Source organism: Sinohyriopsis cumingii, chromosome 10 (genome assembly GCF_028554795.1).
Source record: "Sinohyriopsis cumingii isolate HCF-2022 chromosome 10, ASM2855479v2, whole genome shotgun sequence".
Lineage (NCBI taxonomy): Eukaryota > Metazoa > Mollusca > Bivalvia > Unionida > Unionidae > Sinohyriopsis > Sinohyriopsis cumingii.
Genome location: NC_142970.1, coordinates 60437885 through 60465582, shown reverse-complemented (window position 1 = coordinate 60465582; position 27698 = coordinate 60437885). Strand labels below are relative to the sequence as shown.

The 27698-nt window shown below is 32.8% G+C and overlaps 1 protein-coding gene across 1 annotated transcript in view; it reads right to left on the bottom strand.

The window, feature by feature from the left end:
- The window catches only part of LOC149790224 (beclin-1-like), a 72442-nt gene that overhangs the window by 22635 nt on the left and 22109 nt on the right, over positions 1 to 27698 (bottom strand). The window contains exons 7-10 of the mRNA XM_089972245.1: positions 22524 to 22596; positions 16990 to 17114; positions 10299 to 10361; positions 7188 to 7271 (exon numbers count right to left, since the gene is read on the bottom strand). Of these exons, the coding sequence (XP_089828371.1) occupies positions 7188 to 7271; positions 10299 to 10361; positions 16990 to 17114; positions 22524 to 22596 (345 nt within the window). The remainder of the gene's footprint in view (positions 1 to 7187; positions 7272 to 10298; positions 10362 to 16989; positions 17115 to 22523; positions 22597 to 27698) is intronic.

The window sequence follows — 27698 nt, the reverse complement described above, 5'->3', positions numbered from 1 at the left end:
CATACGAAGAAACCTATCCATTTCAATATGATTGATATACCACATACATTATTTTCCGTATACAGGGAAATCTATCCTTTCAATATCATTGTTGCTCTGGCATGTTACATCCATAATATAGCACTGAATATATTAGTCTTTGCTATGTATGCACTATAACACTGAATATATTAGTCTTTACTATGTATGCACTATAACATTGAATATATTAGTCTTTACCATGTATGTAATATAGAATTGAATATATTAGTCTTTACTAAGTATGCACTATAGCATTGAATATATTAGTCTTTACCATGTATGTAATATAGAATTGAATATATTAGTCTTTACTAAGTATGCACTATAGCATTGAATATATTAGTCTTTACCATGTATGCACTATAACATTGAATATATTAGTCTTTACTATGTATGCACTATAACACTGTATATATTAGTCTTTACTATGTATGCACTATAACATTGAATATATTAGTCTTTACTATGTATGCACTATAACACTGAATATATTAGTCTTTACTATGTATGCACTATAACGCTGTATATATTAGTCTTTACCATGTATGCACTATAACATTGAATATATTAGTCTTTACTATGCATGCACTATAACATTGAATATATTAGTCTTTACCATGTATGCACTATAACATTGAATATATTAGTCTTTACCATGTATGCACTATAACATTGAATATATTAGTCTTTACTATGGATGCACTATAACATTGAATATATTAGTCTTTACTATGTATGCACTATAACATTGAATATATTAGTCTTTACCATGTATGCACTATAACACTGAATATATTAGTCTTTACTATGCATGCACTATAACACTGAATATATTAGTCTTTACCATGTATGCACTATAACACTGAATATATTAGTCTTTACCATGTATGCACTATAACACTGAATATATTAGTCTTTACTATGTATGCACTATAACACTGAATATATTAGTCTTTACCATGTATGCACTATAACACTGAATATATTAGTCTTTACTATGTATGCACTATAACATTGAATATATTAGTCTTTACTATGTATGCACTATAACACTGAATATATTAGTCTTTGCTATGTATGCACTATAACACTGAATATATTAGTCTTTACTATGTATGCACTATAACATTGAATATATTAGTCTTTACCATGTATGCACTATAACATTGAATATATTAGTCTTTACTATGTATGCACTATAACATTGAATATATTAGTCTTTACTATGTATGCACTATAACACTGAATATATTAGTCTTTACTATGTATGCACTATAACACTGTATATATTAGTCTTTACCATGTATGCACTATAACACTGAATATATTAGTCTTTACCATGCATGCACTATAGCATTGAATATATTAGTCTTTACTATGTATGCAATATAGCATTGAATATATTAGTCTTTACCATGTATGCAATATAGCATTGAACATATTAGTCTTTACTATGTATGCACTATAACACTGAATACATTAGTCTTTAATATGTATGCACTATAGCATTGAATACATTAGTCTTTACCATGTATGCACTATAGCATTGAATATATTAGTCTTTACTATGTATGCACTATAACATTGAATATATTTAGTCTTTACTATGTATGCACTATAACACTGAATATATTAGTCTTTACTATGTATGCACTATAACACTGAATATATTAGTCTTTACTATGCATGCACTATAACATTGAATATATTAGTCTTTTCTATGTATGCACTATAACACTGAATATATTAGTCTTTTCTATGCATGCACTATAACACTGAATATATTAGTCTTTACTATGTATGCACTATAACACTGAATATATTAGTCTTTACTATGCATGCACTATGACACTGAATATATTAGTCTTTACTATGCATGCACTATGACACTGAATATATTAGTCTTTACTATGCATGCACTATGACACTGAATATATTAGTCTTTACTATGCATGCACTATGACACTGAATATATTAGTCTTTACTATGCATGCACTATAACACTGAATATATTAGTCTTTACTATGCATGCACTATAACACTGAATATATTAGTCTTTACTATGCATGCACTATGACACTGAATATATTAGTCTTTACCATGTATGCACTGTAACACTGAATATATTAGTCTTTACTATGTATGCACTATAACACTGAATATATTAGTCTTTACTATGCATGCACTATGACACTGAATATATTAGTCTTTACCATGTATGCACTGTAACACTGAATATATTAGTCTTTACTATGCATGCACTATAACACTGAATATATTAGTCTTTACTATGCATGCACTATAACACTGAATATATTAGTCTTTACTATGCATGCACTATGACACTGAATATATTAGTCTTTACCATGTATGCACTGTAACACTGAATATATTAGTCTTTACTATGCATGCACTATAACACTGAATATATTAGTCTTTACTATGCATGCACTATAACACTGAATATATTAGTCTTTACTATGCATGCACTATAACACTGAATATATTAGTCTTTACTATGTATGCACTATAACATTGAATATATTAGTCTTTACTATGTATGCACTATAACATTGAATATATTAGTCTTTACTATGTATGCACTATAACATTGAATATATTAGTCTTTACTATGTATGCACTATAGCATTGAATATATTAGTCTTTACCATGTATGCACTATAGCATTGAATATATTAGTCTTTACTATGCATGCACTATAACATTGAATATATTAGTCTTTACTATGTATGCACTATAACACTGAATATATTAGTCTTTACTATGTATGCACTATAACATTGAATATATTAGTCTTTACTATGTATGCACTATAACATTGAATATATTAGTCTTTACTATGTATGCACTATAACATTGAATATATTAGTCTTTACTATGTATGCACTATAGCATTGAATATATTAGTCTTTACCATGTATGCACTATAGCATTGAATATATTAGTCTTTACTATGCATGCACTATAACATTGAATATATTAGTCTTTACTATGTATGCACTATAACACTGAATATATTAGTCTTTACTATGTATGCACTATAACATTGAATATATTAGTCTTTACTATGTATGCACTATAACATTGAATATATTAGTCTTTACTATGTATGCACTATAACATTGAATATATTAGTCTTTACTATGTATGCACTATAGCATTGAATATATTAGTCTTTACCATGTATGCACTATAGCATTGAATATATTAGTCTTTACTATGCATGCACTATAACATTGAATATATTAGTCTTTACTATGTATGCACTATAACATTGAATATATTAGTCTTTACTATGTATGCACTATAACATTGAATATATTAGTCTTTACTATGTATGCACTATAGCATTGAATATATTAGTCTTTACCATGTATGCACTATAGCATTGAATATATTAGTCTTTACTATGCATGCACTATAACATTGAATATATTAGTCTTTACTATGTATGCACTATAACATTGAATATATTAGTCTTTACTATGCATGCACTATAACATTGAATATATTAGTCTTTACTATGTATGCACTATAACACTGAATATATTAGTCTTTACTATGTATGCACTATAACACTGTATATATTAGTCTTTACTATGTATGCACTATAACACTGAATATATTAGTCTTTACCATGTATGCACTATAACACTGAATATATTAGTCTTTACCATGTATGTACTATAACACTGAATATATTAGTCTTTACTATGTATGCACTATAACACTGAATATATTAGTCTTTACTATGTATGTACTATAACATTGTATATATTAGTCTTTACCATGTATGCAATATAGCATTGAATATATTTATAGGTTACTGCATTTGTATCGAAAAATATGGACGAGTTTTTTGTATGGAATACTGCACGACCTTGGGAGTGCAGTATATCCTTCCTACAAAACTAGTTCCTATTTTCCCATACAAATGTAGTAACCTTTTTATTATATGCTCATTTTTTTATTCTACCTATGGCTTAATTATATAAACAAAATACACTACAATAAACAACGCAAATAAATGTATGCCGCATGCCAAACTAAATACAAAAGCGCATATTCATCATTACACAAATCAACATTATTACTTCGCACATAACTCCGCCAAGACAAATTTGAACTTAGTCACGTGCTTGACATAACTTTTGAAAGAAAATGGCGTGTCTAGTTAAAATTGAAATTTGGAGTCATATTGTGAATGAATGTGCATTGCAACAACTTTTCCATGAATAGATTTTTGTATTTTTCTCGATTCTAGGAAATTTCATGATTATGGACTGGATTTGTATGTGACAATTCCACATGAAATACATGAGACTGACGAAGCTAGGGAGAGGTGTGTTGACATCTGCAAATGTGTTTCTGTTTCTGTCATTGAATGTTTGAAATCATAATGTGGGAAAAATATGAAGTTTTTCAAATGCAATTATCAAAAGGACGCTATGGAATTTAATGCTTATTTCATTTTGAGTGCAGTAAGAAGGATGTAATTGCACTTGTCATCGAAATTACAGTACAATTTCAAAATGTGTAATCCAGATTGAGAACCTATGACATGGCTCATGTAATTCAGATTTGCAGAATTAAGAAAATACATTTTGAAGAAATTCAGGATGTAAAACTGTAATTATATTTTATTTTGCCATTCTTATCACCAGCTAAAGAAGAGAGAATATGACTTGTCACTTGTATGTTATTTGTAAGGACCATTTCTTGCATCTGTTATATACTGTAGCTAGCCTAAATCCGTAACATTGTATCAACATGGAATGTGCCAAAGCAGCTGGTATGTGGCAGTCCACAAAACATCTGTTTTAGTTCATTCAGAAACAACCACAATGTAAAGAGCATCTTATGCGAGTGCATACGATTTGTGTACAAATCAAAAGTGCTGGCGTCTGCATCCATTGTTTTTTACACTAGAAAGTAGTTCCTTTATGCACGTGAATGCTATATGTGTATTGTCACGTGGGTTCAATATCGGGTAATACTGCACAATTCTGACAATGTAAAGTTAACGGGGGAAAAAATTAGCATATAATAATAGTCTTTACCACATATGTAATATAGCACTGAATATATTAGTCTTTTCTTTATCATGTATGCAATACAGCACTGAATACACTGGTCTTTACCACGTATGGAATATTTGTAGTGAAAATACATTGGTCTTTACCATGTATGGAGTGTTTGTAATAATTACATTGGTCTTTACTATGTATGGAATGTTGTAGTGAATACATTGGTCTTTACCATGTATGGAATGTAGTACTGAATACAGTGATCTTTATTATATTATATGGAATGTTTGTAGTGAATACATTGGTCCTTACCAGTTATGGAATGTAGTACTGAATAAACAGTGATCTTTACCATTTATGGAAAGTTTGTAGTTAATACATTGGTTTTTACCATGTATGGAATATCTGTAGTGAATACATTGGTCTTTACCAAGTAAGGAATGTTTGTAGTGAATGCACTGGTTTTTACCATGTATGGAATGTTTGTAGGGAATACATTGGTCTTTACTATGTATGGAATATTTGCAGTGAATACATTTGTCTTAACCATGTATGGAATGTTTGTAATGAATATATTGGTCTTTACCCTGTATGGAATATTTGTAGTGAATACATTTGTCTTTACCATGTATGGAATGTTTTTAGTGAATATATTGGTCTTTACCATGTATGGAATCTTTTGTAGTGAATACATTGGTCTTTACCATGTAAGGAATGTTTGTAGTGAACATATTGGTTTTTACCATGTATGGAATGTTTGTAGTGAATACATTGGTCTTTAGTATGTATGGAATATTTGCAGTGAATACATTTGTCTTTACCATGTATGAAATGTCTGTAGTCAATACATTGGTCTTTACCATGTATGGAATGTTTGTAGTGAATACATTGGTCTTTACCATGTATGAAATGTCTGTAGTCAATACATTGGTCTTTACCATGTATGGAATGTTTGTAGTGAATACATTGGTCTTCACCCTGTATGGAATGTTTTTAGTGAATACACTGGTCTTTACTATGTATGGAATGTTTGTAGTGAATACATTGGTCTTTACCATGTATGGAATGTTTTTAGTGAATACATTGGTCTTTACTATGTATGGAATGTTTGTAGTGAATACATTGGTCTTTACTATGTATGGAATGTTTGTAGTAAATACATTGGTCTTTACCATGTATGGAATGTTTTGTAGTGAATACATTGGTCTTTACTATGTATGGAATGTTTGTAGTGAATACATTGGTCTTTACTATGTATGGAATGTTTGTACATGTATGGAATGTTTGTAGTGAAAAAATTGGTCTTTACTATGTATGGAATGTTTGTAGTGAATACATTGGTCTTTACTATGTATGGAATGTTTGTAGTGAATACATTGGTCTTTACTATGTACGGAATGTTTATAGTGAATACATTGGTCTTTACTATGTATGGAATGTTTGTAGTGAATACATTGGTGTTTACCATGTATGGAATGTTTTTAGTGAATACATTGGTCTTTACCATGTAGATACTCTTTTACTGTAGCAGTACGTACATCAGAGGTTTCTGTCAGTAAGGAATCGAAGGAAATTCCAAAGTAAACTTATGACTTTAATGATATTAACTGGGTGTTTTCATTATTCATGACAAAATAGTTTTAAAAAATTTTTTTTTTCACAAAATGGCTGCATCTGTTGCAAGTTAATGGTTTGTATTAGAAATATATTATGGCCAAATGGTATGTTGTAAAACATATCTGTCCAAATCAAACATTTGAAAAAAAATCTGAAAAAAAAAACCAAATTAAAAACATATATCATGCATTAATTACTTACAAGAGTATGTAAATGTGTTAAGTATATAGGAATCATCTTACAATTTTAAGAAGCACGCTTTCTTTCTATGTGAACTTTATGTGTGTGAGTTTGGATTTTTAACATAGTTTTAAAAATTTTCCAGTAATACTGCTACAATGTCTGCACTGTAGCAGAATATAATGATATCTAGCACTGGGACATCATGCTGCAGAAAACATTGTATTGAAAACATTGGTCTTTATGATATGTAGAATGTAGTATTGAATACATTGGTCTTTACCATGTATGGAATGTAGTATTGTAAACATTGGGCTTTACCATATATGGAATGTTGCATTGAATACATTGGTCTTCTTCAGTGAATCCAACTGTTCCTGTGCATACTTCAGCTGATTGTTCACACTGAAACACAAAAATTACTGTGTAGAGTCAATACTGAAACAAATAAATTGCTGTGTAGAGTCAACACTGAAACATAAATTACTGTGTGGAGTGAACATTGAAACACATAAATTACTGTATGGAGTCAACACTGAAACAGATAAATTAATGTATAGAGTCAACACTGACACACATAAATTACTTTGTAGAGTCAACATTGAAACACATAAATTACTGTGTGGAGTGAACACTGAAACACATAAATTACTGTGTGGAGTCAACAATGAAATACATAAATTACTGTGTGGAGTCAACATTGAAACACATAAATTACTGTGTGGAGTCAACATTGAAACACATAAATTACTGTGTAGAGGCAACACTGAAACAGATAAATTAATGTGCAGAGTCAACACTGAAACAGATAAATTAATGTGTAGAGTCAGCATTGAAACAGATAAATTACTGTGTAGAGTCAACATTGAAACACACAAATTACTGTGAACATTGAAACACATAAATTACTGTGTGGAGTCAACAATGAAATACATAAATTACTGTGTGGAGTCAACGTTGAAACACATAAATTACTGTGTGGAGTCAACACTGAAACACATAAATTACACTATAGAATCCACACTGAAACACAAATGAATGTATACAGTACACAATGAAAACATAAATTACTTTATAGAGTTCATATTAAACAGTTGAAAAGTTACAAATGGTCTACAAACATAAACAAATCTAAAACTGTTAATATACTGTGTAAATATGGCAATTTTGTATTTACAGGTGACATTTATAAAATATGCAAAGGTTTATAGCAGATATTAAAGGTATATTCTTATTGCTTTGGACTTACTTAAGGGTATACTTTGAGTCTGCCAAATGTACAATAGTGAATACCACCGTACAATTGCAAATACAATAGTACAGTTGTGAATACAACAGAACAATTGTGAATACAACTGAACAATGATCAATACAATTGTACAATACTTAACACACCTGTACAATATTAAATTGTACAATACTAAATTGTATAACACTGAATACGAAAGAACAATACTGAATACAAAAGAGAAATAAAACAGAAAGAAAAGAATGGTTAAAGAATAATAAATGAAGAGAATGAGAAAACAAGGGTTCATATGTTTTGAAACATGACTGAATTCAACCATGAATTATTTTTGTAAAAATGCCAGCAGAGCTGCCAACCCTCCAGACTTGCAATTAGTGAAAAGTGGGATAAAAATTAGTGAATTTTTAATGCAATCAGTGAAAAATTACATCATGACACTAACTCCATCCAGTTCAATGGTCAGTACTGCATCATATGATAATCCCAAAATAAAAATAAAACATATTATTTACACTGATTACATGTACTACTTTATTTGCAGCCAAATTTACATCATGTTATTTGTCATGATATGATGTTGCAGCAGTCTTGAACTTCCTCAATCAGGCCAAGGTAAATTTGTTTTCAAAACAGTTCAGGCTTTTTGCCTGCCGGTTAATATTGGTGAATACAATTGTTGCAAATGTTCAGCACCTAAGGATGCACTAAAGTTTGTCTTATTTTTCATCACAATAGGAAATAATCTTTCATTTGTCACTGTTGCTGATTTCCAAATGAGAAAGACAGGCTATGTTCAAAACGAAAGTTCATAAAAATGCTTCAGCACTGGTAGCCTGCAGGACCTGAGTAGGTGGCTTAAAGTACTCCACAGCTGAAATCTGCTGGGGGTGCTATAGCAGTGTGCTTTTTCACATCGTTCTGCCACATGTTCACAAGGGCTGATATCAATACTTAAAATTTATCTGTCATACATGTACTATATAATAATATTACTACATGATACATGTATGACAGGTAAATTGTAAGCAACAACACCAGCCCTTGTGCACATTCCCAATTGTAAAATTCATGGCACACTACTGAGTGAAAAGCATAATGTACACTGATGATTGATGGCTGAATGCTTGGTAAAATTTTGGTGTACTCCAATCTATACTTCACTTTTTGTGCAATACAAATCTTTTTCATTGGAGGTGAAAACATTTTAATTGCAGCGTAGCTTAATAACAAAATGGTATTAATCCAGAAGATGAATCATTGAATGGTGAACAATTAGAGGTGTCGGCAGAAAACTGAAATCGAACAACTTACAGTATGTGCAAATCTTTCAAACTAAAAAGTTCCAACACTTGAAAAAGCTGTGTTCATGTAGTTTCCCAACCTCTAGGTGTTTTTTTCTACCAATGTGCTTTTTGCTACCAATGTGCTTCCTCGCATCATCTCTGCCACCATGCCAAATGTTAAAATTTGTGGCATGATATATATCGGTATTTGATAGCTGAATGCATGGCCAATATTTGGTATATTCCAAACTGAACTTGACCTTTTTGTGCAACCATTTCTTTTTCCTTGGTGGTGAAGACGTTTTCAAGATGTGATGACAAATGGAAATTCAAATCAATGTTGGCGGTGCATACGCGGAGAAAAATTTCACTTTGGCCCCAGTTTCTTTCAAAAGCATTTTGTAAAACTACTCTTTTAGTATATATATATACTAAATATGTTAAAATGCGGGCTACTGGTCCAACTGTATGAATCAACTATAGTTCTACTAATATTGCAACTAGCAGAAACAGACCATTTCAGCAACTGCTGATATCACGACTAGCACCTAATGGAAAATTTAAAATAACAGAATTCATGATTTTTTTGCATGCAGCGTGAATCACTGTAGAAAGTCATAAAATTCATGTCAAAATCGTGAGGGTTGGCAGCTATGTGCCAGTAATAATTTAACAGGCTGTAGATTCTAAAACCTTTCAAATGATCATCAGAAACTAGGACACCAAGGTCAAACAATAGAATCTAGATGGAAATTAAACAAAACCATATATATTTATCATACACATACCATCTGCACCAATAATTCGACAGAAAGACAGCCAAACCCTAACAATGATATGAACTAATTGTAAAATGAATTAAATTAAATCATATTTTATAGAGCAAAAAGGTAGCATTACCTTGCCTCTTCATCATCCAGCTCCTGAACCTGTCTTCTGTGTTCATTATAGTCTTTCCAGAATCTGGTGAGATTAATATATTCATATCTATTAAATAAACCATATCTACCTTATTATGACCATATCTACAGCTATGCCTCATTACATTAGATCAGGGGAGACCACTAAACCAATATGCTGCTAATCTACTTGGATAAAATCTTTAGTTTACACACAGTGTGTCTGTCTATGCACAGTGTACAAACATTTCATGTTCCCATGACTGCAAAGACAATACAATGACTGACTTATGTTTACACACAGTGTGTCTGTCTATGCACAGGGTACCAACATTTCATGTTCCCATTACTGCATAGACAATACAATGACTAATGTACGTTTACACACAGTGTGTCTGTCTCTGCACAGGGTACCAACATTTCATGTTCCCATTACTGCATAGACAATACAATGACTAACGTATGTTTACACACAGTGTGTCTGTTTCTGCACAGGGTATCAACATTTCATGTTCCCATGACTGCATAGACAATACAATGACTAGCGTATGTTTACACACAGTGTGTCTGTCTTTATTAAAAATTATTATCAATGTGATTGTAAAATGAGGATTCAGTCAATAAACAGCCCAGTTCCCTAACGCTGCACCCCTCCCCCCATGGTTTTCTCAATGTCAAAGTGATTTTTTTCTCTCAATGTTTTTAGGACCCATGGTAATTCGCGCCGTGTTTATAGTGCGGTCTATGTTTGTGGACCCCAATGTGAGCAAGTTATCTAGGGAGAGGTGTATTCACAAAACGAGATGTGTTCCATGCTAATGAAAGACATGATCTATATCTCTATAGGTAACTGTGATTTTTCATTTGCTAGCAGTGCATGCCACTTTTTAACATATTACAGTCAAGTTTCATAAAAGCACAGGCAATAGATTTTCATAACGAAAATGACACATATCACATTTTAATGTTATTAAATTTTACTGAATGTTGATTTGAGCATATTAATGACATACCAGTTTAGTAATGTTACTAATTTTTACTCTGTGCAATCAAAATAAAAGCAACAATTACTGGCACACCATTTTGTGTAAACAGATGATGTGTGACTGCTTTTTTTCTAAAAAAAGAAGATTATCAATTCACACGAATGACTGTACTGTGAGGATAATCAAACCTAAAGTAACATGAATGTGTACAGTGAGGATAATCAAACCTAAACTGACATGAATGACTGTGTACAGAGAGGATAATCAAACCTAAACTGACATGAATGACCGTGTACAGTGAGGATAATCAAACCTTAAGTAACATGAATGTGTACAGCAAGGTTAAACCTAAATTAACATGAATGACTGTGTACAGTAAGGATAATCAAACCTCAATTAACATGAATGACTGCATACAGTGAGGATAATCAAACCTAAATTAACATGAATGACTGTGTACAGTGAAGATAATCAAACTTTAAGTATCATGAATGACTGTGTACAGTGAGGATAATCAAACCTAATGTAACATGAATGTGTACAGTGAGGATTATCAAACTTAAATTGACATGAATGACTGTGTATAGTGAGGACAATCAAACCCAAATTAACAAGAATGACTGTGTACAGTGAGGATTATCAAATATATATTAATATTACTTACTGAATACGGTAAGGATTATCAAATCTCAATTACCATGACTGACTGTATCCAGTGAAAATTATGAAACCCAAATTAACATGAATTACTGTGGATAGTAAGGATGTTAAAATAATAATAACATGAATGACTGCATACAGTGGGGATGTTAAATTAATAATAACATGAATGACTGCATACAGTGGGGATGTTAAATTAGTAATAACATGAATGACTGCATACAGTGGGGATGTTAAATTAATAATAACATGAATGACTGCATACAGTGGGGATGTTAAATTAACAATAACATGAATGACTGCATATAGTGGTGATGTTAAATTAATAATAACATGAATGACTGCATACAGTGGGGATGTTAAATTAACAATAACATGAATGACTGCATATAGTGGTGATGTTAAATTAATAATAACATGAATGACTGCATACAGTGGGGATGTTAAATTAATAATAACATGAATGACTGCATACAGTGGGGATGTTAAATTAATAATAACATGAATGACTGCATACAGTGGGGATGTTAAATTAATAATAACATGAATGACTGCATACAGTGGGGATGTTAAATTAATAATAACATGAATGACTGCATGCAGTGGGGATGTTAAATTAACAATAACATGAATGACTGCATACAGTGGGGATGTCAAATTAATAATAACATGAATGACTGCATACAGTGGGGATCTCAAATTAATAATAACATGAATGACTGCATATAGTGATGATGTTAAATTAATAATAACATGAATGACTGCATACAGTGGGGATCTCAAATTAATAATAACATGAATGACTGCATATAGTGATGATGTTAAATTAATAATAACATGAATGACTGCATACAGTGGGGATGTCAAATTAATAATAACATGAATGACTGCATACAGAGGGGATGTTCAAATAACATTATCATGAATGACTGCATACAGTGGGGATGTCAAATTAATAATAACATGAATGACTGCATACAGTGGGGATGTCAAATTAATAATAACATGAATGACTGCATACAGTGGGGATGTTCAAATAACATTATCATGAATGACTGCATATAGTGGTGATGTTAAATTAATAATAACATGAATGACTGCATACAGTGGGGATGTTCAAATAACATTATCATGAATGACTGCATACAATGGGGATGTTAAATTAATAATAACATGAATGACTGCATACAGTGGGGATGTTCAAATAACATTATCATGAATGACTGCATACAGTGGGGATGTTAAATTAATAATAACATGAATGACTGCATATAGTGGTGATGTTAAATTAATAATAACATGAATGACTGCATACAGTGGGGATGTTAAATTAATAATAACATGAATGACTGCATACAGTGGGGATGTTAAATTAATAATAACATGAATGACTGCATACAGTGGGGATGTTAAATTAATAATAACATGAATGACTGCATGCAGTGGGGATGTTAAATTAACAATAACATGAATGACTGCATACAGTGGGGATGTCAAATTAATAATAACATGAATGACTGCATACAGTGGGGATCTCAAATTAATAATAACATGAATGACTGCATATAGTGATGATGTTAAATTAATAATAACATGAATGACTGCATACAGTGGGGATCTCAAATTAATAATAACATGAATGACTGCATATAGTGATGATGTTAAATTAATAATAACATGAATGACTGCATACAGTGGGGATGTCAAATTAATAATAACATGAATGACTGCATACAGAGGGGATGTTCAAATAACATTATCATGAATGACTGCATACAGTGGGGATGTCAAATTAATAATAACATGAATGACTGCATACAGTGGGGATGTCAAATTAATAATAACATGAATGACTGCATTCAGTGGGGATGTTCAAATAACATTATCATGAATGACTGCATATAGTGGTGATGTTAAATTAATAATAACATGAATGACTGCATACAGTGGGGATGTTCAAATAACATTATCATGAATGACTGCATACAATGGGGATGTTAAATTAATAATAACATGAATGACTGCATACAGTGGGGATGTTCAAATATCATCATCATGAATGACTGCATATAGTGAGGATGTTCAAATAACATTATCATGAATAACTGCATACAGTGGGGATGTTCAAATAACATTAATATGAATGACTGCATATAGTGGGGATGTTCAAATAACATTATCATGAATGACTGCATACAGTGGGGATGTTCAAATAACATTAATATGAATGACTACATAGTGGGGATGTTAAAATAATAATAACATGAATGACTGCATACAATGGGGATGTTAAAATAACATTATCATGAATGACTGCATATAGTGGGGTTGTTCAAATAAAATGAACACGAATGACTGCATACAGTATGGATGTTCAAATAAAATTAAAGACAAAGCATCAACTGCAACATTTTGAATTTTCTAGTGTTTTCAAAATGGTGGCAATTAGTACATGGCCTAGTTCAAAATCTACATTCATCTTTCATAGCATAAAAATTATGATTATAAATCATAAAAATGAATGTGAATACCATTTTATTGCTAAATTTAGTAAACTGTTATGCTCACAAGTATTCAATAATTTACAGTAATGAAATGGAATAAACCCTATGTCACAAACCAATGCAAATCATAACAGACAAAACAGTATCATCCCTATGGGTGGGGCAAAGCATATAATGAAGATCTGGTCTTGATAACCACACAACCATATCTAAAATGATAACCAGCCAACCATATCTAAAGTGATAACTAGCCAACCATATCTAAAATGATAGCCAGACAACCATATCTAAAATGATAGCCAGACAACCATGTCTAAAGTGATAACCACACAACCATATCTAAAATGATAGCCAGCAAACCATATCTAAAGTGATAACCAGCCAACCATATCTAAAATGATAGCCAGCCAACCATATCTAAAATGATAGCTAGCCAACCAAATCTAGAATGATAGCCAGACAACCTTATCTAAAATGATAGCCAGACAACCATGTCTAAAGTGATAGCAAGACAACCATATTTAAAGTGATAGCCAGACAACCATGTCTAAAGTGATAGCCAGACAACCATATCTAAAGTGATAACCAGCCAACCATATCTAAAATGATAGCCAGCCAACCATATCTAAAATGATAGCTAGCCAACCATATCTAAAATGACAACCAGACAACCTTATCTAAAATGATAATCAGAAAACCATATCTAAAGTGAAAATGATAACCAGAAAACCATGTCTAAATGATAACCAGACAACTATGTCTAAATGATAAATGTGCCATCATATCTAAACTGATATGACAGATCAAACATCGACTTTGATGAATTTTATCGACATTCTTTATTTTCTGCTTCTGAATTGGAGACATTATGATCTATCAGTCTATCCATATGTCCATTTCTCCTCTTCAACAATTTTAAGAATCAGCCACATTTGTTGTATATCTTTTGGCTTCCTCCCCTAGGGTCCATGGCAACACATAAGTCCGATGTACACATATCTACCAACCCCAGAGTACAAAAATACTGACTTACTGACTGCTTGTGACAAAAATACTGATTTTCAGGAACAAATACTGATTTTTAAAATTATAATGCATAAGAACCTATTTACAACATATACAACCATCAGTAAAGTATGACAGTGCCTTACATAATTATTTAATGTCAAATATATGTGTTGTACACTTGAACCTTCTGGACAGGCACCATGTTCTATATGGATGCCCATTCAGAAGGTACAAGAGTGCAACACACTCAGACACAGGCTGTTTATAGGAGCCTTTTCCACACCTTGTTTTTTTTTTATACCAATCATTATCGATTCCAATGTACCAGCTTTCATTGAGGATCTCAATTCTGTGTGATTTTCTTACTGAACTGTTTTCGTTCTAGCATACGAGTAATCCTTTGCAATTTTACTGTCTGGAAAACGTGTGAAATAAATCACCAGCAACACTAGTAACTTAAAGTTGAAGGTTCATTTCTAAAAGTAGTTTAATAAACCAAATTTTGATCAAATTACATCTATGTTCTCTCTGGTATTTATATACATCCTAAGTTCAGGCTGAGTTGTGTATGATGAAGCAGCAAGCTGATGTTTATAAGCTTTTTCTTGCTCTTGCATTTCATGGGCGCCTCCATGCCCAATAGCGAAACACCTCCATGCCCAATAGCGAAACACCTCCATGCCCAATAGCGAAATCACATTACACAATTTTCAAGACATGAAGTTTTCACATTTACCAGATGGTTTTACAAATCAAAACAAGATGGCACAATTGTCCTTCCAGTCCTGTTTTCTTGTCTTTCATGGCAAAAATTCTGAATATTCTGGTTTCCTATTCAGCATGATTAGAAGTTGAATATTACGAAGATGAGATACAGAGACAGCGGTAACTGTTTGCAAAATCCAATATGGCAGATAATGACAGGCATTGTAGCCTCGATTTCAAATGAACCAATCATATTGTAGAAATTGATTCCTATATACATGTGATACATTTTTATCAGAATGGAACTGAGTGTCCATTTTAAACTGAAAATTGTAAGGACATATTTTATTATTTTTTAAAATTAAAAAACATTTTTTTTTTAAAACCATACACGCATAGTCAAGTCCAAAATACAGGACAAATACAGAAAAAACGGGACACTTGGCAGATATGTGTACAAAATCTAAAATGTAGGTTTAAAACTAAACTTAATGCTCAGGGATTAGTATGGCGAACATCTAGAAGTGCTCAAATATTTTGAATTAAACCTGAAAAACACACATGCAAGTCATCCACAGAGTTTGGTTTTGGTCTGCACTGTAGAGGTATAATACTGTGTAGAATCCAATTTTCCTTTTTAGTTAAGTGACCATAACCTCAACCTTTTGATTCTGAAACCGACATACTTATTCCTCAACCCAAATTTAAGCTATTTACAAAGTATGATAAGAATAGATAATGAATAACTCAAGTTCTTGTGTGAGAACAATCATGGAAACATAGATTGGACTGATGGAATGACAGCATGCAAAATATAATACACTCTGACCTCTCTTCCTCTTCGTCCAAACCCCTGGCTATCTCCCTCTCTTTCTGGGCAAGTTTGGCAGTCTGGGCTCGTTCTGCTTCTACAGCCTTTAACTGTTGCATCAAGGACTCCTCCTCCAGTTTGAGCTGGAATTGACATGAAGACAATCGTACATCACTCAGTTTTCAACTCAGTATAATAACGACTGGGTAAAAATTCACTGTGCCAAAGAAAGGTCAAATACTTATTTGTCCCTGACTGTACACAGCAAATGTCCTTGTCCCTGACTGTATACAGTGATCATACTTGTTCCTGGGCTGAGCAGACACAAATTTACATCCTGAGAATAAACCTGTGTGTACAATTTGATGCCCATAACAAGCACCAAAATTCAGCTTATAATTACTTTTGCCTAGTTTGCCTACAGTGTTTGTCAGTACTTTTGCCTAGTTTGCCTACAGTGTTGTCAGTACTTTTGCCTAGTTTGCCTAGTGTTGTCAGTACTTTTGCCTAGTTTGCCTACAGTGTTGTCAGTACTTTTGCCTAGTTTGCCTAGTGTTGTCAGTACTTTTGCCTAGTTTGCCTACAGTGTTGTCAGTACTTTTGCCTCGTTTGCCTACAGTGTTGTCAGTACTTTTTCCTAGTTTGCATAGTGTTGTCAGTACTTTTGCCCAGTTTGCCTACAATATTGACAGTATTTTTGCCTAGTTTGCCTACAATAATGTCAGTACTTTTGCCTAGTTTGCCTATAATGTTGTCATTACTTTTGCCTAGTTTGCCTATAATGTTGTCAGTACTTTTTCCTAGTTTGCCTACAATGTTGTCTCGTCAGAATATGTTGCAAAGGAAGCCAACTTTACTTTTTACACCTGATACTATAATGGGTCCAGATCATTAGACATTGTTACAGGTGACGAGATTGACTTGTAAACATTTTCAAACATAGCACATTATATAAAAATTATTAAAAAAACAAGGTTTGTGAAATAAAGCTTTGACACCTTGATTTCTTGCTGTTCTTTGTGTTTGTAGTGAAATCTGAACATGATCTAGGCATTACTTTAATGTTGACAGTTGTACTTGATCTAGACATTACTTTAATGTTGATATTTGTACTTGATCTAGGCATTACTTCAATGTTGACATTTATACTTGATCTAAGCATTACTTTAATGTTGATATTTGTACTTGATCTAGGCATTACTTTAATGTTGATATTTGTACTTGATCTAGGCATTACTTTAATGTTGACAGTTGTACTTCATCTAGGCATTACTTTAATGTTGACAGTTGTACTTCATCTAGGCACTACTTTAATGTTGATATTTGTACTTGATCTAGGCATTACTTTAATGTTGACATTTATACTTGATCTAGGCATTACTTTAATGTTGACATTCATACTTGATCTAAGCATTACTTTAATGTTGACATTTGTACTTGATCTAGGCATTACTTTAATGTTGATATTTGTACTTGATCTAGGCATTACTTTAATGTTGACAGTTGTACTTGATCTAGGCATTACTTTAATGTTGACAGTTGTACTTGATCTAGGCATTACTTTAATGTTGACAGTTGTACTTGATCTAGGCATTACTTTAATGTTGACAGTTGTACTTGATCTAGGCATTACTTCAATGTTGACATTTGTACTTGATCTAGGTTATACTTTAATGTTGACATTTGTACTTGATCTAGGCATTTGTTTAATATTGACAGTTGTACTTGATCTAGGCATTACTTTAATGTTGACAGTTGTACTTGATCTAGGCATTACTTCAATGTTGACATTTGTACTTGATCTAGGTTATACTTTAATGTTGACATTTGTACTTGATCTAGGCATTTGTTTAATATTGACAGTTGTACTTGATCTAGGCATTACTTTAATGTTGACATTTGTACTTGATCTAGGCATTACTTTAATGTTGACAGTTGTACTTCATCTAGGCATTACTTTAATGTTGACATTTGTACTTAATCTAGGTTATACTTTAATGTTGACATTTGTACTTGATCTAGGCATTTGTTTAATATTGACAGTTGTACTTGATCTAGGCATTACTTTAATGTTGACATTTGTACTTGATCTAGGCATTAATGTTGACAGTTGTACTTAATCTAGGCATTTGTTTAATGTTGACAGTTGTACTTGACCTAGGCATTTGTTAATGTTGACAGTTGTACTTGATCTAGGCATTACTTTAATGTTGATATTTGTACTTGATCTAATCAGTACTTTAATGATGACATTTGTACTTGATCTAGGCATTGCTTTAATGTTGATATTTGTACTTGATCTAAGCATTACTTTAATGTTGACATTTGTACTTGATCTAGGCATTACTTTAATGCTGACATTTGTACTTGATCTAAGCATTACTTTAATGTTGACATTTGTACTTGATCTAAGCATTTGTTTAATGTTGATATTTGTACTTGATCTAGGCATTACTTTAATGTTGATATTTGTACTTGATCTAGGCATTACTTTATTGTTGACATGTGTACTTGATCTAGGAGTTACTTTAATGTTGACATTTGTACTTGATCTAGGCATTACTTTATTGTTGACATTTGTACTTGATCTAGGATTTACTTTAATGTTGACATTTGTACTTGATCTAGGCATTACTTTAATGTTGACATTTGTATGTGATCTAGGCATTACTTTAATGTTGACATTTGTACTTGATCTAGGCATTACTTTAATGTTGACATTTGTATATATTCTAGACATTACTTTAATGTTGGAATTTTTATGTGATCTAGGCATTAATTTAATGTTAAGATTTTTCCTTTCCAGTAGTTCAGGAATTGGCCAAATGGTAACACTCTGTGACCAGACCAAACAAAAACACAGCATTTTTATCATCTGTCATCATTCTGACACCATGATACTCCAGGCTCACTATAACACTGGTTTAATCTCAACCACTGACAACTAAAGCACTTTTCTAGGCTGGGTGTGTGTTTGTGCACAGTACAACATGCTTAACAATTAATCTTACATTATCAATTACCTAGTATAGCAATTATAAACCAAATACCAATAGAAATCTATTTTTAGACAGGTAAAACTATTTTTAGACATGCATATCTTGTCCTCATGCAGGTCAAGCTATTCTAATGTTTCAGCATGGCTCACATCACAAAATGCATACTTTAAAACCGCTAACACTGTCCTGATTAATATTTGGCTTTTAAACCATCCAGATTGCTGAGTTTTAAAGCAGCTAAAACCATACTGATTACTGTCTACCCTTTAAGCCATCCTGATTACTGTCTACCTTTAAGCCAGCTATAACCATTGTGATTACTGTCTACCCTTTAAATCAGCTAAAACCATCCTGATTACTGTCTACCCTTTAAGCCATCCTGATTACTGTCTACCTTTAAGCCAGCTTCAACCATCCTGATTACTGTCTGAGCTTTAAATCAGCTAAAACCATCCTGATTACTGTCTGAGCTTTAAATCAGCAAAACCCATCCTGATTATTGTCTGAGCTTTAAATCAGCTAAAACCATCCTGACTAATGTCTACCCTTTAAACCATCCTGATTACTGTCTACCCTTTAAGCCAGCCTGATTACTGTCTACCTTTAAGTCAGCTTCAACCATCCCGATTACTGTCTGAGCTTTAAATCAGCTAAAATCATCCTGATTACTGTGTACCCTTTAAATCAGCTAAAATCATCCTGATTACTGTCTACCCTTTAAGCCAGCTAAAACCATCCGAATTACTGTTTACCCTTTTCAAAAGAAAAATATGAGACAAAGTGATGCTGATATTATTGGCAATGACAGCAGTGTAAATACAGCATTAGAGCTTTCATGCAAGCCCATATTGCCTCAAAAGGCCCATAACTCTCCAAAATGCCAACAACTTGCCAAAAGGCATGGCAGAGCATTCTGCATAGCCCTTGTGCAAGAATTGCATTATACTTGGTGAGTTTTAATTTTTTAATTTTCTGCTTCATATTTTTAAATTATTTGTTTCTGGACTGTAAGCAATTATCATGTTATTTAACATACAACATATACCATCATAACGTTGTTTGCATACATCACCCCACTATATCGTTACCTTAAGATTTCAGTGTTATTGTTAAGGTTGTCTGCTTTTGTAAATTAATGCCTCCATAAATATAATGATCATTACACGATAATATCATTAATATGACTTCATGATTTACCTCTAGATAGTAGTAATATAATGCTTTTAATTCTAGAGAAAGATCGGATGTAAAATGAAATGTTGTGTCTTCTGTCTCTTATTAAGATATGCCCCAAAGTAATGCCATCTCACCAAGAAGGTGGTTCACTTTTACACTTAGAGAACTATAAAGGGTGATCACTGTTCCAATTGTTATGGCCTATACAAAATTGTTATGGCCTATACAAAATTGTTATGGCCTATGCCAAATTGTTATGACCAATGCAAACTGATATGTCCAACGCCTAAACTAATATGGATGTATGAAAATTTAACATATTCTTTCTTAGGCATCATATGAAGAAATATATAAACTGGTTTAAAGGAAAAATGAACTCGGATCATTTGAATTCTGCAATATCCTTAAGTATCAAGTCTATGAAACATGAAAGGGTGAAAAGATAATGAATACAAGTGTCTAACAGACTATTTTAATATGTCAATGTATACTGTTTTGGTATGGCAATATGCTTGATAATAACTAAAGGTCCCAAGCCATATTTTCCAGCCATTACGGCTCTTGTCCTTTTCAACTGATACTGTCCTGATTCGTGTCAGTAAAATGTTATTTTAAGGGAAAAAATAATCTATCACAAGTCACAAAGGCATTAGGGTTATGTCCCCTTTATGAGGCAACGGCATTAGTGTTATTTCCCCTTCATTCCTTTCTAAAATCCTCAGATGTTCTCTTGACCTAACCTTAAGAAATCAATACAAAACACGTATAAACAGGCCTTAAAAAGAAACGTATATAAAACAATGACTTATACGAAACAGCAAATTATTATGGTCCCAATAAAAGAAGATAAAAATAAGTAGTCTTCACAAATCAGCAACCTGTCCAAGCAGGTCAGTGTTTATACTAAACAGGACAGTTTGCACTACACTAAGCAGCCAAGAGTCTAAACAGGCCACCTCTTATACTTTACTAGCAGTCACTAACTGAAAATGTTACTGCTTACAGGCCAATGGTTATCCTGAAAATGTGACTTTATATTTTACTAAGCAGTCACCTGTCTGAACAAGTCACTGTTGATATATTCTGGACAATAATGCTTGACACAGGATAGACAGTTGCTGGAAAATGATGCATGACACAGGATAGACAGTAGCTGTAAGTTAATACTTGACACAAGACAGAGAGTAGCTAGAAAATAATACTTGACACAAGACAGACAGTAGCTGGAAAATAATACTTGACACAATGATTTTGAAATAACCTGTGCTACTCCTAACTAAACAGAGTCAAGAATTGAGTATGCCAGTGGTATAATCTGTTTACAATAATAATTACTATTTACAAACCTCAACTTATCCTTGTTGAATTATAGCATACCTGTCTTAGCTCTTCATCCAGGTCAGCTTCATTCTCACTTTCCTCATTGTTTCCAAGCTTCTCCAGAAACTCCCTGGCAAAATAAAGTTGTAATGTTAAATTTCAATGTTATTATTGAAGTAGTCCCTTCAGAAACTCCCTGGCATAAGAAAGTTATAATGTTAAATTTCAGCGTTATTATTAAAGCCACTCCAGAAACTCCCTGGCAGGTGAAAGTTATGTTAATATTTGGTGTTATTATTGAAGTAGCCCCTCCAGAAACTTCCTGACAGGAGAAGATTGGAATGTTAAATTTCAGTCTTTGTCAAGGTAGTCTCTTCAGAAAGTAGGAGACAGTTATAGTATCAAAGTTCAATGTTCTTGTTAAGGTAGTCCCTCCAGGAACTCCCATGCAAGAGACAATGTCAAATTTCTGTGATATTGTTAACCCTGATATGTTGCTGAAGTATATGACAACAAATAAGGGTCTATGTTGCTTGCAGTTGGACCTGACTTACAAGTATATATGGCACTCATTCAGTTATTAATTTTCTATACACAGTAACAGGGTACTATTTCTATATGCTGTTAATAACAGGAAACTATTTTTGATATTTTTTCTATGCAATAATCCTTTAATTGGATCCTAAAAGTAGCAAAATAATTTTTTTTAAAAGTAATTTGGGATCAATTTGATTCTGATCTATATAAAATTATTTTAAAAAATTTAATAGTCCAATACTGTAAAATTGTACAATTGATCATTCTTAAATGAAGTTTGGTATGGACATGGGTTGATTGATGAACCTAGTCTGGTATGGACATGGTTTGATTGATGAACCTAGTCTGGTATGGACATGGGTTGATTGATGAACCTAGTCTGGTACAGACATGGTTTGATTGATGAACCTAGTTTGGTATGGACATGGGTTGATTGATGAAACTAGTCTGGTATGGACATGGGTTGATTGATGAACATAGTCTGGTACAGACATGGTCTGATTGATGAACCTAGTCTGGTACAGACATGGGTTGATTGATGAACCTAGTCTGATACAGACATGGGTTGATTGATGAACCTAGTCTGGTACAGACATGGGTTGATTGATGAACCTAGTCTGATACAGACATGGGTTGATTGATGAATCTAGTCTGGTACAGACATGGGTTGATTGATGAACCTAGTCTGGTACAGACATGGGTTGATTGATGAACCTAGTTTGGTTTGGCCATGGGCTGATTGATGAAACTAGTCTGGTACAGACATGGCTTGATTAATGAACCTAGTCTGGTACAGACATGGGTTGATTGATGAACCTAGTCTGGTACAGACATGGATTGACTGATGAACCTAGTCTGGTACAGACATGGTCTGATTGATGAACCTAGTTTGGTTCAGCCATGAGCTGATTGATGAACATAGTCTGGTACAGACATGGGTTGATTGATGAACATAGTCTGGTACAGACATGGGTTGACTGATGAACCTAGTCTGGTACAGACATGGGTTGACTGATGAACCTAGTTTGGTTTGGCCATGGGCTGATTGATGAACCTAGTCTGGTACAGACATGGATTGATTGATGAACCTAGTCTGGTACAGACATGGGTTGATTGATGAACCTAGTCTGGTACAGACATGGGTTGATTGATGAACTTAGTCTGGTACAGACATGGTTTGATTGATGAACCTAGTTTGGTTTGGCCATGGGCTGATTGATGAACCTAGTCTGGTACAGACATGGTTTGATTGATGAACCTAGTCTGGTACAGACATGGGTTGATTGATGAACCTAGTCTGGTTCGGCCATGGGCTGAATGATGAACCTAGTTCATTACAAGAAATTCATGCCATGTTGTTTTTCTGGCTTTCAGTACCAAAATATTTTCATACAATTTGGGATTAGAGTAAAAGGACCAAAAAGCAATACAACATTTTAGTGGAATGTGCATATATGCCAACCCCTGGCGAGGAGAAAGTGTAATCCAAGTGGACAAAAAGGGTAATCCGAGCAGAAAAAGAGTAATCCACATATAACATGATAAAAATTCAATAATAATATGTACAAAATGATTTATTTTAGACTCTCATATTGCACTGCAAAACACTGTGTACCAGCTGAGACGACGAATGTCATGAAGTACACTGTCGGGTAGAGTGGAGTGCCAACTTGATACTTCAGGAGTTCTTCTAATTTATCAGTAGCTTTTCGTGCAGCATGGTGCATAATATGATATGTACAAAGACGGAAACATTTTTCAAAATATAGAATACAACTCCTTTATGAATCCAGTCACTGATGCAGTATCAGCTGAAAACCCCATACAATTATGCCAACTTAAGTTTATTCAAAGTATTATCAAGCAAATAAATAAAACGTTTTCTCCAGTGGAATCTACTGTTAATTCTGGTAATGAAAGAAGAGCACTCTGACTTTGCCCTTTTCATTGTCAAAGTCTCTTACACAGACTGGGTACAACATTTTGTTATAATCACTACTCCTGTCTGTTGCAGTACTAAACAGCCCAATTTTCATGGCTTCTGCAATTTTAAGTGAAGTATCTTCAGCTAAACACCTAACAATATTAGATGATTTTGTTCTTGCACATGCATATTTTCTACAATTTTGGAATCAGGAAACATCTGTTTGAACAAAGGACCAATGTAGTCTTCTACCGCTAGGGGCTGTCCGTGTTCTATTAAGAACTCGGTAGATAACGCATCTGCATTTATAAAATTCATGTCCACAATTTAGTTCTGCTGCAAAAAAGAAGTTACCTTAGTTTACTATACTGGAGTTAGTAAATGAGGTAATTCAAGGTTTCTTGTTTTACCACCATGACCAATATTAAAATCTTTTCCACACAGCCTGCAAGGGGCATGAAGATCCCAAGAATGGAACGCTGTATTGTGTAATTCATGTATTCATCTCTGAATCATTTTTTTGTCTTTTCCTAATCCATCTGTGAAATTATTTGAAAAATATTTTCGCTCTAACATGCATCGACTAAAATAAATCTGACTTGACTTTTAGCACTAAATATCTACAGACTGGTTCTGTTCTGAATTAGAACAAAGAATCTGTGAGCAAAGATTAAAAGTCATGAAACCAGTCTGTTCTCTCCTAACTAAGCCATACAGCTGCTATAAATAGAAATTGAGGTAAAAAGTTGAAAGTAGAAACCAGCATGTTTCTTGGAAGTAGGGAAACTGCTGTAAATAGAACATAATACTGTTAGGAAAGTGCATGCAAGTCTTCGGACAATCGTACTCTTATGTCATAGTTACATAGAAGCCATCTTTTCTAAATATGGTCTGTGGGATTAATGGGATGTTAATAAAAATGAGAAAAGAAATTATTAAATTTTTTGGAGCGGGATATACCGAAAATACATAATCCGAATACAATTACGTGTAAGGCATAATTTAGTGAACAAAAGTGTAACGATTACGCCAAAAGAGTAATGGTTGGCATGTATGAATGTGTCTGATGGGAATATTATGTTTTAGTGGAATGTATATGGTGTGGGAATAGTATGTTTTAGTGGAATGTGTATGATGTGGGAATATTATGTTTTAGTGGAATGTGTATGATGTGGGAATATTATGTTTAAGTGGAATGTGTATGATGTGGGAATATCATGTTTTAGTGGAATGTATATGATGGGGGAACATCATGTTTTAGTGTGAATATTATGTTTTAGTGGAACGTGTATGATGGGAATATTATGTTTTAGATGAATGTGTATGATGTGAGAATATTATGTTTTAGTGGAATATGTATGTTTTAGTGGAATGTGTATGATGGGAATATTATGTTTAAGTGGAATGTGTATAATGTGGGAATATTATGTTTTAGTGGAATGTGTATGATGTGAAAATATTGTTTTAGTGGAATGTATATGATGGAAGTATTATGTTTCAGTGGAATGTGTTTGATGTAGGAATATTATGTTGTAGTGGAATGTGTGTGATGTAGGAATATTATGTTGTAGTGGAATGTGTGTGATGTAGGAATATTATGTTGTAGTGGAATGTGTATAATGTGGGAATATTATGTTTTAGTGGAATGTGTATGCTGGAATATTATGTTTTAGTGGAATGTATATGATGGAAGTATTATGTTTCAGTGGAATGTGTTTGATGGGAATATTATGTTTTAGTGAAATGTGTATGATGTAGGAATATTATGTTGTAGTGGAATGTGTGTGATGTAGGAATATTATGTTGTAGTGGAATGTGTGTGATATGTTTCAGTGGAATGTGTATGATGGAATGTTATGTTTTAGTGGAATGTGTATGATGTTGGAATATTATGTTTCAGTGGAATGTGTATGATGGGAATATTATGTTTTAGTGGAATGTGTATGATGTTGGAATATTATGTTTCAGTGGAATGTGTATGATGGGAATATTATGTTTTAGTGGAACGTATATGATGGGAATAGTATGTTTTAGTGGAATGTGTATGATGTGGGAATATCACATTTTAGTGGTATGTGTATGATGTGGGAATATCATGTTTTAGTGGAATGTGTATGATGTGGGAACATCATGTTTTAGTGGAATGTGTATAATGTGGGAATATCATGTTTTAGTGGAATGTGTATGATGTGGGAATATTATGTTTCAGTGGAATGTGTATGATGGGAATATCATGTTTTAGTGGAATGTGTATGATGTGGGAATATCATGTTTTAGTGGAATGTGTATGATGTGGGAATATCATGTTTTAGTGGAATGTGTATGATGTGGGAATATCATGTTTTAGTGGAATGTGTATGATGTGGGAATATCATGTTTTAGTGGTATGTGTATGATGTGGGAATATCATGTTTTAGTGGAATGTGTATGATGTGGGAATATCATGTTTTAGTGGAATGTGTATGATGTGGGAATATCATGTTTTAGTGGAATGTGTATGATGTGGGAATATCATGTTTTAGTGGAATGTGTATGATGTGGGAATATCATGTTTTAGTGGAATGTGTATGATGATGGATTTAATGGGGTTACAAATCAAATGACATATCCCTGACTATCAGGATGCTAACCTTGACAACTTCACAGGCATCAATTTTTACTGATATTTCATTTTTCTATGTCGCTCACTACTAGGATGTTAACTTTATCAAAGAAACTTTACAGTTATGGTGTCAATTTCTCCTGACATCATATTTGTCTACTTGACCACA